This window comes from Halichoerus grypus, chromosome 10, assembly GCF_964656455.1.
Source record: "Halichoerus grypus chromosome 10, mHalGry1.hap1.1, whole genome shotgun sequence".
Taxonomy (NCBI): domain Eukaryota; kingdom Metazoa; phylum Chordata; class Mammalia; order Carnivora; family Phocidae; genus Halichoerus; species Halichoerus grypus.
Genome location: NC_135721.1, coordinates 38,405,740 through 38,421,800, shown reverse-complemented (window position 1 = coordinate 38,421,800; position 16,061 = coordinate 38,405,740). Strand labels below are relative to the sequence as shown.

The 16,061-nt window shown below is 39.5% G+C and overlaps 1 protein-coding gene across 14 annotated transcripts in view; it reads right to left on the bottom strand.

Annotated features, from left to right (window-relative positions):
• The window catches only part of IMMT (inner membrane mitochondrial protein), a 39,666-nt gene extending 24,933 nt beyond the window's left edge, over positions 1-14,733 (bottom strand). For 8 of the 14 annotated variants that reach the window (XM_036076182.2, XM_078056334.1, XM_078056338.1 and 5 more), the window contains exons 1-2: positions 14,541-14,732; positions 511-584 (exon numbers count right to left, since the gene is read on the bottom strand). In XM_036076182.2, the coding sequence (XP_035932075.1) occupies positions 511-584; positions 14,541-14,585 (119 nt within the window). In that variant the 5' untranslated portion in view covers positions 14,586-14,732. Of the gene's footprint in view, positions 1-510; positions 585-14,540 lie in introns of all 14 variants that reach the window. The other 6 variants (XM_036076183.2, XM_078056335.1, XM_078056339.1 and 3 more) reach the window with 4 other exon arrangements.
• Between the last annotated feature and the right edge of the window lie 1,328 nt (positions 14,734-16,061).

Sequence of the window (16,061 nt, the reverse complement as noted above, 5' to 3'; positions counted from 1 at the left end):
TTAAGTACAGTAATATCTAGAGTAGGAAGAATAAAGTAATCTACCCTGTAACAGTTAAAATTCAAGATGTTAAAAAAAATTCAAGATGTTCACAATCAAGAGATTTCCTTTGAACCCCAAAAAAGAAGTATCACTAACTTTTAAAGCTCCTCTCCTCTTAATAAAACATTTCTGTAAATAAAATAAACCCTTTACAAAAGACAGACAATACAAATATTAGATAAAACGAATACTTTTAAAATTACAATATGCTGAGCTCCAAATATAAATCTATTAGCCACAGAATGGAAGACAGCATATGGGGGAGGGAAGCTGTCTACCTCGGATGCCGTCCAACTACAAAAAAACCAAAAGGAGCATCATTACAAATTTTCACAGCAAAACTCCAGTGTTTGTACCCCTTAACAAAAAAGATTTTAAGCAGCTATTTCCATATTCATGGGAAAGAGATGCACCCACATCTCTTTACACATGATTAAAAGCCCATTTACGGGGAGACACACCACATACCTAGAACCACCTGAAGTAGAGTATCTACGGCATGGTCGTAATGGACGGAGGACAAATTTCCCACAGAGACAACTCTAGGGAGGAAGGAAAAAACATCACAACCAATGCAGAAGGAATCTGGAAAGCTTTTAGGGTGGTAACTCAGATGTAATATCTTTATTACACATGCCTTTGTTAAAAAATTATTTTATTTTCAGAAATCAACCATGAAACATTCTTATTGACCCTTAACAACAGTGATGCTTCCAGTACCCCAAGGCTCATATAAGATTATTTTTAAGGTTAAAAAAAATGCTTATCAGATTATGATCAATTAGCACTTTTAAGTGTTATGTACACTATTTCTTGGCTACGACTGGAATTTGCCATATGTTTTAATTGGCAAGAAAAAATAAAATAGTATAAAATATCTATTTTTACTTAGTAAGTTTAATTTAGACATCTGAAAAATCACCCAGAGAAAACACTGCATTGTAGGATGTATATGAATCCACTCAGGAGAGAGCCAATCTTAGCTTAATTTATCTAGAAAATCAAATTTCCCATCTGTAAGATAACTATGGGGCCAGTCATTTCCTAGCGGCAGTCATTTAAATCTAAAAGTTCGTCTTGGGGGGCGCCTGGGGGGTTAAGTCAGTTAAGCGGCTGCCTTCAGCTCGGGTCATGATCTCATGGTCCTGGGATAAAATCTTAAAAAAAATAAATAAATAAAAGTTCATCTTGGTTTGCCTTAAACTAAAAGTCAGTTTTGTTGGTTTTTTTTTTTTTTAAAGATTTTGTTTATTTGAAAGAGAGAGACAGAGACAGAGCATGAGCAGGGGGAGGAGGCAGAGGAAGAGGGAGAAGCAGACCCCCTGCTGAGCAGGGAGCCTAATGCAGGGATCCATCCTAGGATCCTGAGATCATGACCCAAGCTGAAGGCAGACACTTAACTGACTGAGCCACCCAGGCACCCCTAAAAGTCAAAAATTTTAAGAAAAAAATTGTAACGTTATAAATGCTCAAGTAAATACTTATGTCCACATAACTAGTCTATCTTTACTCAAAAGCAAATTATCAGACCAACACTCTGAAATTCGTTTTAATCAAAGTAAAGCACATAAATGCAAATGTTTCTTAACAATATGTGAATCCCTTAAATAAAACAAATGAACACCTATCGAAATGCTATTGGGGAAGGTTTTGATAAACTTAAAGTCATTCATAGCAATCCATCTGAAATTTCAAATTTATTGCATCAATATCATCTTTCCTTATACCAACTAGAAAATCAAATTGCAACAAGGCAAGGGGGAAAATGCATTCTCTGGGTTCCTTGATGAAACTACATTCAAAGAATATCAGAAAAACACAAATTTCCTTTTAGAAATATCTTAAATTCAAAGAAACCTGATAGGCCATATAAAACTACTCTAGAATTACAGCTGCAATTTACCCTCTAAGCCTGAAGGTAAACATTGACGTCTTAACACATTTAGGGAAAAAAAGTAACCAGTTAGATGGTTTACAACATGTAAAGAAGTTATAGTTGGTATTTTAAAAGCATTTCAATTATCTTACATGTAGAATTCTCAACATCTTTCAACTGTATTTAACAGAAAAGCATGTTTTCCTACCGTTCTGTAAAGCAGATTATATGACATTTTAAACAGAACTGCATCTACCTTTATATGCCAACAGCTCCATTTTGTTGACTTAGAAATTATTAGGAAATGATTAAAGTTGTACTTAAGATTCTATACTTTCACAGGTACAAAGAAGTATTCAAGTCAAAAATTAAGACACTGTTCACAGTGGATAACTAGCTACCTGGAACATCAAGCAGCAAACATTATAGTGGAAAACTGAATCTGGGAAGTACAAAACCAAATTAACACTAGAACTCAAGAATACCTTATTTCACATCAGTATTTATTTTTTAACCTGTTTCTTTTTCCATCTTCTACTTTCTTTTACCTTGACCCTCTTCCCTTCTTGACAGAATATATCTGATGTGACTGTAAGTTTACACTTCTTAGTATGAAGAAAATTAAAACATAAACTTTAAAATCAAAATTCAAAAGGTTTAGTTGCATACAGTGGGGTCTCCTTCACTACTTCTGTCCCCCAGCCACTCAGATCCCCTCCCCATAAGCAACCAATGCTATCAGTTTCTTGTATATCCAGAGATATTTTGTGAGAGAATTCCCAAAACACCCCCTTAACACAAATACCGTGATATACACCCAGTTCTGAAGTGAAGTGCATTCAACAAGATGTATCTGTGATCCTTCTGTATCAGTCAATGAACTTTTCCCAGTGGGTTTTACGGAGATTCATTATTCCACTGCATGGATGTTATTTAATGTACTTAACCAGCCCCCTTTTGATGGACAGTGAGGTTCAGTCTAAATTTTTGTTATAATAAATAACGCTGCCTGGGAAATATACATTATTTTGGGTCGATTCTTAAAGTAAAATTTGCAATGTTGATAAATACTGCCAAAGTAGTCAAAATGTCTTCTAGTAATATGAGAGTATGTTTTCTCACAGCCTGCCGAACACACACGTTCAGTACAGTCTTAATCACAATTTCCTTTATTATGACTGATATCTTTTCATGTATTTATGATGTTATTTCCTTTTCTATGAATGATCAGAGTGCATCTTTTGACCACTTTTATTATTTCTTTACTTTTATTTATTATTGCTGTTCATACAAACTTTTTTTCTAAAATAAAATAAAGGGACACCTGGGTGGCTCAGTCAGTTAAGCGTCTGCTTTCCGCTCAGGTCATGATCCCAGGGTCCTGGGATCGAGTCCCACATCAGGCTCCCTGCTCAGCGGAGAGCCTGCTTCTCCCTCAGCCTGCTGCTCCCCCTGCTTGTGCGTGCATGCTCTTTCTGGTACTTAATAAAACTGTTTAGTGAATGTTTCCTTACACCCAGTTTCACTTTTTTTTTTGAGTATAGGTGACACACAATGTTACATTAGTTTCACATATACAACATGGTGATTCAACAACTCTATGTTATGCTGTGCTCACCCCAAGTGCAGCTACGATCTATCATCATACAATGCTATTACAGTATCAATGACTACATTCCCTATACTGTACTTCTTATTCCCGTGACTTACTCATTCCATAACTGGAAGCCTGTACCTCCCACACCCCTTCACCTACTTTGCCCTTCCCCCCCTCCTCCCTTTAGTTTATTCTCTGTATTTCTAGGTCTGACTCTGCTGTTTATTCATTTGGTTTTTAGATTCCACACACAAGTGAAATACGGTATTTGTCTTTCTCTGTTTTGACCACTTTTAAGTAAGACTGATCTTCTTCATATTCTCTTCTCTTTATATATGACGAGAAATTAGCCACGTGTCTGCTAATCACAAATGTTTTCATCCAATTTGTGATCTGCTTTTTATATTTGTTCATGGTAGTTTACATCATGCAAAAAATTATTTTTATGTAGTCAAAACTGTCAATCTTACATGGCTTCTGTGTTTCTCATATTCTTAGAAAGTCACCCTCAGAATTATAAAATAATTCTTCCATGTTTCTTCTATCACAGTTTCATTTTTTTAAATATATAAATCCTTGGAATTAGTGTAAGGTACGGAGTCTACCTTATTTTTTTCCAAATATCTATTCAGTTGTCCCTAAATCATAGACTGAACAATTTTTTCCAATGATTTGAAATGCCACCTTTAAAATACACCAAATGCCTTGACGCATTTAGATTTCCTATTTTATTCCACTGATCTACACTAATACCATATTTTTTAACGACTACATCTTAGAATTAGCTTTTAATCTGGTAGGGCTTGTCCTCTCTTTGAGTACTATTATTTTTTCAGAATTTTTCTGGCTACTCCTTTCTTTTTTTCTTTTGAAAGCTGAGCTATCAAAATGCTTTCAATTAAACAACACACCATCAATTATAAGATGCACTCTGGGGGCACCAGGGTGGCTCAGTCAGTTAAGCATCTGCCTTTGGCTCAGGTCATGATCTCAGGGTCCTGGGATCAAGCCCCGAGTCAGGCCCTTCCCCACCCCCCACCCCCCATGCTTGCTCTCGTGCTCTCCCTCAAATAAATAAAATCTTTAAAAAAAAAAAAAGATGCATCCTGATTTAAGGAGGGATAAATGTGTGTGTGGGGGGGGGGTTATCTTTCATGGCCAAAATCTGATAGCAGTAAAGTTTCCTACTTCTGTAGGAGAAAAAAGTAGAAATGAGAATTGTATCATGACTCAAATATATAGGGCTTTTATCTAAACCAGTGGCTCTTGATTTTAAAAAATTTAAGTATCCTATTCATCTGCCTACTCTCATATTCTATGTTGCATTTAATATGCTAAGTAGTTTCAAAAGTCAGAAAAATTTTTTTATGGTTTTATCACCCAAGTATGAGTCCCTAGACACCACAGTGTAGTTTTACCTATAAAAAAAGAAAAGATATCTTCTAAGTCTCTTTTAATCTATACGTTTTCCCTCCAATAATTAATTTGTTGAAGAACCTGGGTTGCTTGACCTGTAGAATTTTCCACAGGCTGGATTTTGTTTAAGGTGCAATTTAACGTGATCCTGTCTTCTGTATTCCCTGAAAACCAGAGGTAGATCCAGACACCTGCTCAAACTCAGGTTTAGTCTCTCTGGCAAAACTTTAGGTGGTGTTGTGTTCTCTCATCAGAAGGCACACGATATCTGGTTATCTCTCTTTTTATGATGTTATCAATTGCACTGATGTACAATGTCTAGATCCATTAATTTACTGGAAGTTGTAGAAGATGGTAATTCTATTATTTTTCATTTATTATTTGACATATCTTATAAAGAGATGTTTCCCCTCATCTACAATTTGGTTACCCAAAGTACAGTTCATATAGGAAAGGCAGGATAAATGCTTTTTATCCTTTTATCCACTTATCCTCTGATAATGACCAATTGTGGATTTTTTCATTTATTAATTGTGACAAATTATATTTTCTAAAAATTGTTACATTTCCCATCCCACCTGGTTTCCCAGAACCTTGCCATTTTCCCCAGAACCTTGCAACTGCATGAGCCCAGAAATCCTTAGGCCTAAGAGATAATTTATGTTTGTTATTTATTTTCATTTATATAATTTTTACCTATATGATAAATGTTATTACTATAAAATAATAAGTAATGATGCTGTTATTTAATACCACTACGTTTGGGGTGATCTGTTATATAGCTATAACCAAACAAATACTTGTACCTAGAAGTAAGGGTGGCTGCAATAAAACATAAAGCACATGGGGTGGAGGGTGAAAGTTGGAAGGGCCTTGAAGAGACTTCACAGAAGCCTTATGGCCTCCACAGAGTGTTGGTAAGGGCTTAAGTAAGAAAAATGTTTTTGGAAACCTAGAGAAAAAAGGGATCCTTGTTATGTAAGTGTCAGAAGTTTGTCAAAACTGTCACCTGTGGTAAGTCATACAAAATAGAAAAACAGAAGCTGTACCTAATGAACTGATGGATTTAGCTAAACAGAGTTATAAGGAGAATGCTCAAAAGTGCCAACTAGTTTCTTTGGAGCAGGATATAAGGGTAAAAATGAGCTTCAAAACGAACCAAAAGACCTATTTAGTTTTCAAGCACAATTTAAAGGAAATATTAAGGAGCCAGGACTTTATAGGCTCAAAAATAAAACTTTTTCTCATTCTCAGCCTCTCCAGTTGGCAAAAATCCTTTAAGACCTCGAAGTTCTAAGGAGTTGCTCCTTACAGAATCTTTTCACACAGAGAAAAGGCCCCTTGGGGATCCTAAGGGTGTACTTCCCATAGTCTTTTTGTTAAATAACAGGGCTACTAAGAATTTTAAGGGTTTTACTCTACAGCAGCTCACAGGAGTCCAAAACGGTAAAGGGCTTACCTTGGTATTCATGGGTGTGGCTTTTTTATCTAATGGAGAAAACCCCAATAAAATCCACAGGAAACCAAAGTTAACTATATTTTCTTGAAAAGGAAGGATAATTCAAGGGATGAAACCAAGAGCCCAGAGTAGAACCAAGAGTTATGAAGAATCATTACCAATCAGTAAGAATTAAGAAATTAGCAACACGTACCCAACAAGATTTTACATGTTATGAACAGTGACTGCTACATGCGGTCTTGTTTCCTGCCTTTTTGAATGGGAGTATCTAGAATGCCTGTCACACTGTACTGTATGATGGGTATATGGGGAGCAGAGGACTTGTCTCTGTAGTTCACAGGTTATTAGACTGAAAGGAGAAGTGCTTATGGAGCCGTACCCCAGGGAGCACGTATGCATCTAAGACACCCTGTGTGCAAAGACACCCCATGCAGGGGTTCTAGCCCACAGTCCCCGCTGAGGCGTCAGCTGCAGCCGGTATCAACTGCCAGACACGGACGTGAGGAAGCCTCTGAGGTGACTCTATCCCTAGCCACTGTGTGACTACAACCTCATGAGGGACATTGAGCAGAAACTGCCCAGCTGAGCCCAGGCGAACCCCAAAACTGAGCGAGGCAGCAATAAATTCTTCTTCTACCCCCAGCTCCAGGTGGCTTATGCAGCTATAGGTAACCAAAACAGCATCTTTATGAACTCATGAATTTAAACACTTTTGAAAAAAATTGTCCCATCTCTGGCCAACAGACTCCACTTCAAATTTAAAACATATCATTTTGTTATTTTAATTTTACATATATACATAAAAAATATATATAATGTACATATATATATATATAAATATAACTGTGTCTCTCTACTTCAGCCCATCTGCAGATACCTGGTGTCAAGTTGTTTTCCCCCATCTGTAGTAAAATTCACTTATAAAAATCAACCACTTTATATATACAAATTTTTTAATATTTTATTTATTTGACAGAGATAGAGAAAGAGAGAACAAGCAGGGGGAGCGGCAGGCAGAGGGAGAGGGAGAAGCAGGATCTCCACTAAGCAGGGAGCCCGATGTGGGGCTCCATCGTAGGATGCCAAGATCATGACCTGAGCCGAAGGCAGAGGCTTAACCGACAGCCACACAGGCGTCCCAAATTCAATCGTCTTAACATGTACAATTCAGTTACATCAGTACATCCACAGTGCTGTACAACAACCACCACTATTTAGTTCTAGAACATTTGCATCACTCCAAAAGGAAATTCCTGTACCAACTAGGCAGTCTCTCCATTCACCCCTCTCCCCAGCCACTGCAAACACCATCTACTTTCTGGCTCTATGGCTATTTGGTACAAATGGAATTATACAATATGTGGCCTTTTGAGCCTGGCTTCTTTAACTTGGTATAATGTTTTCAAGCTTCATCCATGTTGTAGCATGTATCATATATGTATCATGTACTTTCCTTTGGGGGCTGACTGGAGTATTTCATCTATGGATATACCATATTTTGTTTATCCAGACATCACCTGATGGACATGTGGGTTGTCTCCATCTTTTGGCTACTGTAAATAGTGCTATATTTCTCTGAAGTTTCTGTCTGAACACCCGTTTTCAATTTTGGGAGGCGTGGAACTGCAGGGTCATATGGTAATTCTATGTTTGACTCTGCATCATTTTACATTCCCACCAGCAATGTATAAGGACTCCATTTTCTCCACAGCCTCACTAACACCTGTTATTTTCTGTTTTATTATAGGCTTACTAGTGAGTATGAAGTGGCTATTTCATTGTGGTTCTGATTTCCATTTCCCTAATGCCAATGGATGTTTATTATCTTTTCATATCTTCTTTGGATAAATGTCTATTCAAATCCTTTGCCCATGTTTTATTAGGGTTGTCTTTTTTGTTGTTGAGCTGTAGGAGTTCTTTACATATTCTGGATACTAGATCCTCATCAGATATATGGTTTGAAAATATTTTCTCCCATTCTTTTCACTCACTTCAGTGTTCTCTGATGAACAAAAATTTTTATTTTTGATAAAACCCAACTTATCTTTTATTTCTTTTGGAGTCATATCTAAGAAACCATTAAATCTAAGTCAGCCTCTAGAGCTCTCTTTCTTAAGCACCAAGCTAATCTCTTTATTTATATAAACGAAATATCCTACTTGAACACACTTCTTAGTTCTGGAATTCCTTTTTATTAATAACCTATCAGGTAGGAAAAACTATACTGTTTCAAAGCAATCTGCCTTGACATATAACCTTATAACAAATGTTACAAGGTTAGCATTACTGTTTCTAACCTATAGAAACATGATTAAAAAAAGAAAGAGAGAGAGAGATGTGCCTGGGTGGCTCAGTCAGTTAAGCATCTGCCTTCAGCTCAGGTCATGATCCTTGGGTCCCGGGATCGAGCCCCATATCAGGCTCCCTACTGGGCGGGGAATCTGCTTGTCCCTCTCCCTATGCCTCTGCCTCTCCCTCCACACTCATGCTTTTGCTTGCGCTCTCTCACTCTCAATAAAATCTTTCAAATAAATAAATTAAATTAAAATAAAAACAAAAAAGATAAACCTACAATTCCCACATTAAGTTCTTGCACAAACCATCTATCTATTCCTTAGCTCCAAACGAAGGTAAACATACAAAAAGAAATCAAATTCTAGCATTACAACCTGGAAACAAGAGACTATAATAAATAATCCCCTCACATGAACCCCATCTGGAGGTTCCAGATTTCCCCTCTAGATTTTGCCAGTAGCTATAACTGCCGATGTTTTGGTGGGTTTTGTCATAAGGATTCCTCCCACACAAACAAAAGACACCCAGAAGTTAATGCCCAGTTCTACATTTGAAATGCAGATTAGTATATGACAACTTTTTCTACAGTTAACTTAAAATATTTTATAAGAATAATGAAATAAGGGGCGCCTGGGTGGGTCAGTCAGTTAAGCGTCTGCCTTCAGCTCAGGTTATGGTCCTAGGATTGAGTCCCACATCAAGCTCCTTGCTCATCAGGGAGTCTGCTTCTTGTTTTGCCTGCCGCTCTCCCTGCTTGTGCTCTCTCTCTCTCTGACAAATAAAATCTTAAAAAAAAAAAAAAAAAAAAAAGGCAAAGAGCAAGCTGCATGACATACTAAAGTACTTTCTACCATGTATGCTTGGCAGGCATTACTGCTGAATAACATACTGTTTTACAATAATAAAAAAAAAATCCAGAAGATGACAACAAAAATGTCCACGCACAAACTCAAACCTAAACTAGCTTTGGCCATAAACAAACTGACTTCGTGAACCCTCAGGAACAATGCTTCTTTCTCTTCTTTTAAGTGATAAACAGTTACGATTCTGCATATGCAGATGACCACTACCAAATCTATAGCTTAGGAGAGGGCCGGGCTGAAAGCTCAACCCCTCCAAACTGAATGCCCAACTCAAAAAAGGTGGGGCCTGGTGATGCAAGCAGTACTTGGACTAAGAAGACAAATGGTGTTAAGTCTGGGAAATAAACTGAGGAAGAACTTGAGTTCTGAAGCACATTTCTGGAAAGAAAGAGGACACAAAAGAGAACATTTCTGTTGAATATCCGTATGTAAGGAATTTAAGGATGATGAGTCCAGACAAAGAATAAGGCAGATGCCATTTGTGATAGTTAATTTTATGTCAACTTGGAGGGTGTTTCTGGAGATTAACATTTAAATCAGTAAACTGTGAATAAAGCAGATTGCCGTCAACAATGTGGGTGAGCCTCATCCAACCAGGTAAAGGCCTGACTAGAACAAAAAGATGAGCCTCCCCAAACAAGGGGGAATTCAGAGGACTGCTTTCATTCTGGAACTGCACATCAGCTCTCCAGGTCACCAGCCTTCAAACTAAAACCACACCACAGGTTCTCCTGGGTCTCTGCATATCAAGCCCCCCAGCTCCACTGCAGGTACTGGACTTGCTAGCTTCCACAACTGCGTAAGCCAATTCCATACAATAAATCCTTTTATCTATTACATATCCTATTGGTTCTGTTACTCTGGAGAACTCTAATACACCATCAGAGGTTCTAAAACCTATGGGGTTTGGGGCGCCTGAGCGGCTCAATGGGTAAGCGTCCGACTTGTGATTTCAGTTCAGGTCATGATCTCAGGGTTGTGAGACTGGGCTCCTGCTGGGCATGGAGCCTGCTTAAGATTCTCTCTCCCTCTCCTTCTGCCCCCCCTTCCCTCCCTCCCTCTCTAAAAAATTAAGTAAGATAAAATAAAATAAAATAAAACCTATGGGGCTATCAGGGAGATCACATCCACTTATGGATATTAAGAAAAATTAATAGAAAATAATTTATTTTTTAATTCAAACACATCACATTTACTGAGCATCTATTGGGAGTCAGTTACTAAGATCAGTACTAGAAATAGAGCAATAAAAAATATGGACACAGTCCCTCTGTGGAGCTTATATTTTAATGTGGGAAACCCACAATAAATATACATTATGTCAGGTAGTGATAAGAGCTACAAAGTAAAAGGTAAGGGTAAGTTCAGAGTGATGCAAGGAAGAAAAGACTGGTCAAAGATCTACATTACATAGGGGCGGCCTCTCTGAAGGGAAGCTGATATTTGAGAAAATATTAGAATGAAGTGAGCTAAGCAAAGATGTGTGGGAAGACTTCAGGGCAAAAGAAACAGCAAATGAAAAGGCAATGAGATTAAAATAAAATTAAAATAAAATAGAAAGACAAGGCAATGAGGTATGTGCTACAGATACCAAAACAGAATGAGGCAGACTAGAAAATGAAACAGGCAAAGAGCACATCATGAAGAGCCTGGTGGGTGTGGTCAAGAGTTTGTATTTTATCTTCAATGTGATGGGATGTCAATGAAGGGCATGATGCGATCTGTATGCTTTTTTTTTTTTTTTAAAGATTTTTATTTATTTATTTAAGAGAGAGAGAGAACATGAGGAGGGGGTGGGCAGAGGGAGAGGGAGAAGCAGGCTCCCCGCTGAGCAGGGAGCCCGATGCGGGGCTCGATCCCAGGACCCTGGGATCATGACCTGAGCCGAAGGCAGACGCTTAACGACCGAGCCACCCAGGCGCCCCGCGATCTGTATGCTTTTATAAAAGACTTTATTAACTACTCTATAAAGAACTGACTCTAAGAGGGCAATAGTAAAAGCAGGAAAACATTAAAGAAGATGAAGTTCGATGGAGTGGAAAGAATTTTGACAAATAGAATGTTCTGGATAAAGTTGACAAAATCAAACAAGGAAAAGATTTGAGTACAAAGCTCAAAAGAAGCTAAAGAGTCATCTGCTTAGGGACTAAAGTTCTGAGAACTGATATAATCCCAAGTAACAGTATATAAAGAGATGGGACAACAATCCAATATCACTACACATCTATTAGAATTGCCAAAGTCCCTAACACTGACAACACCAAATGCTGATGAGGATGTGGAACAACAAGAACTCCCATTCATCACTGCTGGGAATGCAAAATGGTAGCCACTTTGAAAGACAGTTTGGCAGTTTCTTACAAAACTAAACATATAATACAGCAATCATGCACCTTGGTATTTACCCAAAAGAGCTGGAAACTTATGTAAACACAAAACCCTGCACATGAATGTTTAGAACAGCTTTATTCATAATTGCTAAAACTTGGAAGCAACCAAGATATCCTTCAGTAGGTGAACGGATAAACTGTGGTACATCCAGACAATGGAATACTATTAAATGCTTTAAAAAAAAAAAAAAAAAAAAGAGCTATCAAGCCATGAAGAGACACGGAAGAAAGTTAAATGCACGTTACCAAGTGAAAGACAGGCTACACACTGTAAGATTCCATCTATATGACTTTCGGAAAGGCAAAAAGTGAACACCAGTGTAAACTATGGGCTTTGGGTGACTATGATATGCCCATTTAAGTTTATCAATTGTAATAAATGTACCACTCTGATGGGGGATATTGGTAATGGGGGAAGCTATGCATGGGGGCAGGAGATATATGGGACAACTCTGTACCTTCCCCTCAATTTTGCTGCAAAGCTAGAACTGCTCTAAAAAAAAAAGTCTTAATTAAAATAAAAAGGGAGAGATGGGAAGAGAGGACCTTGGGGATATATTTGGAGGTACAAGAAGCAGATTCAACAAAGGAGAAAGAAGAGAGATGAAGGGTAAAATGGGCCCCTAGATACTACGTAAGAAAAGCCAAAATGGCAAGAAGTGTTTCACAAAGCAACAATATCCAATGCTAAAGAATGACTGAGGAGAATAAACCAATGAATTTTTCAAGAACGCAATTTCGAGACCATAAGAAAATGTGGATGCAAGTTACAAAAGGGTTCATATTTTAGTATTAAGCTTTAATCTCTTTTCTTAAACTTCCTAATTGGGATCCCAGTTAGTACAAAGTATCTTAATAAAGACAAGGAAAAAGTAATTTTGGACGTTATGGCAGACAAGGAGACACATCAGTGACAACCATGACATAACATGACGGCAGAACAAGAGAGTGTGCCATAAAATGAGGGCTCCCCAAAGACAAACCAACAGTTCTGCCCTGAAAGGCAGCTCTACTTCCTCCATTCTTCTAGTCCCACTTGGGTACTATATTAGGAGGGATTCTAAGATGGCCCCCACAACCTCCACCCGCTATTAAGCCCATGATTAGGGCTGCAAGGCAAAAGGGATTTTGCAGGTGTAATTCAGGTAACTCATCAGTTGACTTTCAGTTAATCAAAGGGAGGTTTTCCAGGTGGGCCCGGCCCAATCTTAAAGCCCTTTACACACTGGTCTACAGATCAGAAACAGGAAAGTTAAGAGAGACTTCTGAAGTCACAGAGACAAACTCCTGGTAGCCTGCAAGAAAGCAAACACCCATGTTACTGAAATGCCTCTGAGCAAGACGCTTCAAGCAGCCTCTAAGAGAGTTAGATGAGAGCAGGCAAGAAAACAGGGACCTCAGTCCTTCAGCTGCAAGGGACTGAATTCTGCCACAGTGAACTTGGAAGAGGACTCTGAGCTTCAGATGAGAAACATACCACCGTCAACACCTTGACTGCAACCTTGTGTGGCACCGAGCAAGGAATCCAGACCATTCATAACCAGAAAGTGTAAGATAATAAATGGGTGTTGTTTTAAGCTGCTAAATTTGCGACATTTCTTATGCATCAATAAAGAACTAATACAGACCCTACTTGCCTAAAGAAGAGGCTGCTTCTATCCTGGCAACAAGTGGGGGGACAAGCAAACTTGAAGGAAAAAAGAATTGACTTTTATGATCTCTCACTCACTATGACTAGGGATTTTGTTCAATTACTACTTGAGTCACAGCACCTGTTTTACAATACATTTTTCCCACATATCAATATTCTGAAAATTGTAGGCAATGGAAGTAGTTTTATTTTTTTATTTCCAATTTTAGAAAATTACTTTGATAATCGTGCAGAAATAAAAGTCACTGGGTGTCTAGACTTCTTGGATGTCTGCCACAGTTGTCCCAGCACCTGGAGAGATAGATCCCCAAGCTAATCTCAGAAACGAGCACAAGGTCACGACTCCTGTCCTTCCTCAGAGTCTTTACTCCATAAACTACAATCTCCGATTTTTGTTTAGAGTAAGAATAGCTCAGAGGCGCTCTCAGCTACAAAAAAAGGTCCCTCCCGAATAATTACAGCCTTGACCCCTAAAATGCGGACTCTAACAGTCCAAACACCTCCTTATTAAAGATGCAACAAGCCAAAGCTAGGCTTTTCCTGCTGGGAACTGTAGTTCTCCCCTCGACCTTCAACCACTGGCTGCGCGAAACCTAACACGAGCCCAACCGGCGACCCGAGCGGCAGCGGCCACGATTGGTCCCTGACTAGGGCAGCGCGGGGCTGATTGGATGACACGTCCCCGAAGCCGTGCCGACCGTCCTGCGCCCGCCTCCCCGCCACCTTCTTTCCACACCCCATCCCACTTCAGCAATAACCCTCAAGTCATCCCTCTTGGGCAAACTCTCCAATTAACTGCTTCAAAGGTCGGCCCATGATTCTCGCGATAAAGGCGGCCCTGAAACACGCCTCTCTCCCGGGGCCTAGACAGAGCGAAAGCCTCTCCCGTTTTCCGTTGGTCGCCCGGAGTCAGCCTCACCACGCGCTCTCTCCCGGCGCCCCCGCGCTCACCTGGGCGGCGGCGGTCACACCCGATAACTGACAGGCCCGCAGCATTTTGGCCGGGGGGACGGCACCGCCGGTATACGCGGGAGCTGCCGCGGCGGTGCTAGTAGGGAAGAGCGTGCGTGAGCGCGTGCCTGCGTCCGGGCAGCTTCTCCGCGCCGGTCGTACCGGAAGGGCAACCAACGCCGCTGCGCACGCGCAGCCCCCTTTCTCGACCCCGCCCAGGCCGCTCGGAGAGGGTGGGCTCTCCCTCGGCGAAAAAGGCGATTTCTCCTTCCGGGTCGCTCTCGGAGTTCCGGTCTGTAGCCCCAAGAAGGGGTTAGTAGGTGAACTGGGAGGGTGCGGGGGAGTGTGAAACTCGGGCTTTGATCAGCGCAGAAAGCAGATGTTATTCTTCGAAGAATTCAAGCAAGAGACCATCTCAACCGCCTATGTCAGTTGGATATTTCGTAGAAAGCAGTCAACTTGGCGAAAGTTACGTAAACAATGGTGTCTTGGTTTGCGTGTTTGTTTCATTTGACAGCCTTTCTTCAGGGAGTCATCCTGATTACGGGAGATTGGGTGAACGGACACTGGAGAGACCGTTGTGCGGAGTGTGTTGTACACGTATCTAATAAATGGCAGAGCAGAAATAGAAACCCAGATTCTTCAGGTTCCACCGCTTCCACTCCTTCTAGATTAAACCACACTGATTTTCCCACCACGTTTTCATTTTACAAAGATAATTTTGGCTGCAGTCTGTGGGATGGGTTGGAAGTTAAGGAGGTCAGTGCAGAAGAACTGTTCAAAGTATTCCACTGAGTCTGTAACCAAGGTTTAGCATGTTAAATATTGAACACAGTGTTCAATATTGTTAGTACTAATAATGATTTTATCACCATCACAACATCAAAGAAACTAAATAACGTGTATATCTATTGTGTTTGCAAAGTATTTTCAGGTCTTAACTAGGTAATTTATTACAGTATGGTGTTACTAGAGTTACAGTTTTTTACAGTATGGTGGTATTACAGTATACTAATCCCACTTGTAAAATGGAGAAATGGATTTGAAAATTAACTAAAATGAAATACTTATGTTTGCAGTGCTTTTCAGTGTGCTTTAATAATTACATTACCCTCTGTTTCATATCACCATCACCTAACAGCCTCCAGAGCAGTCTCCCATTTTTTAAAGTAACTTTAGCAATTAAGTTGAAGTCTCCCCACCCCACCCCTGCCTACTGCTGTTATCCTGGGTGATGCCAGTGTAATGACGTTTCTAACATCTTGGCCATAAGCCTCTCAATACCAATAAGCAATTTCAATCTGCTCCAACCATGTGTGGCCCAGCCACATCTTGGGCCTGAACATCATTACCAACTTCTCCAGCTTCCAGATCTCAAACTCCAAAATTAATTTCTGTTGTTTCCTAATGTCCCGTTTAACCAAATCCTTAATCTTCATCCTCCACATGCAATTTATGAATCTTTTTTGCTTTAAAATGGACTCCCCTAAAGTAACACACAAATTTAAATCAATCCTCTTC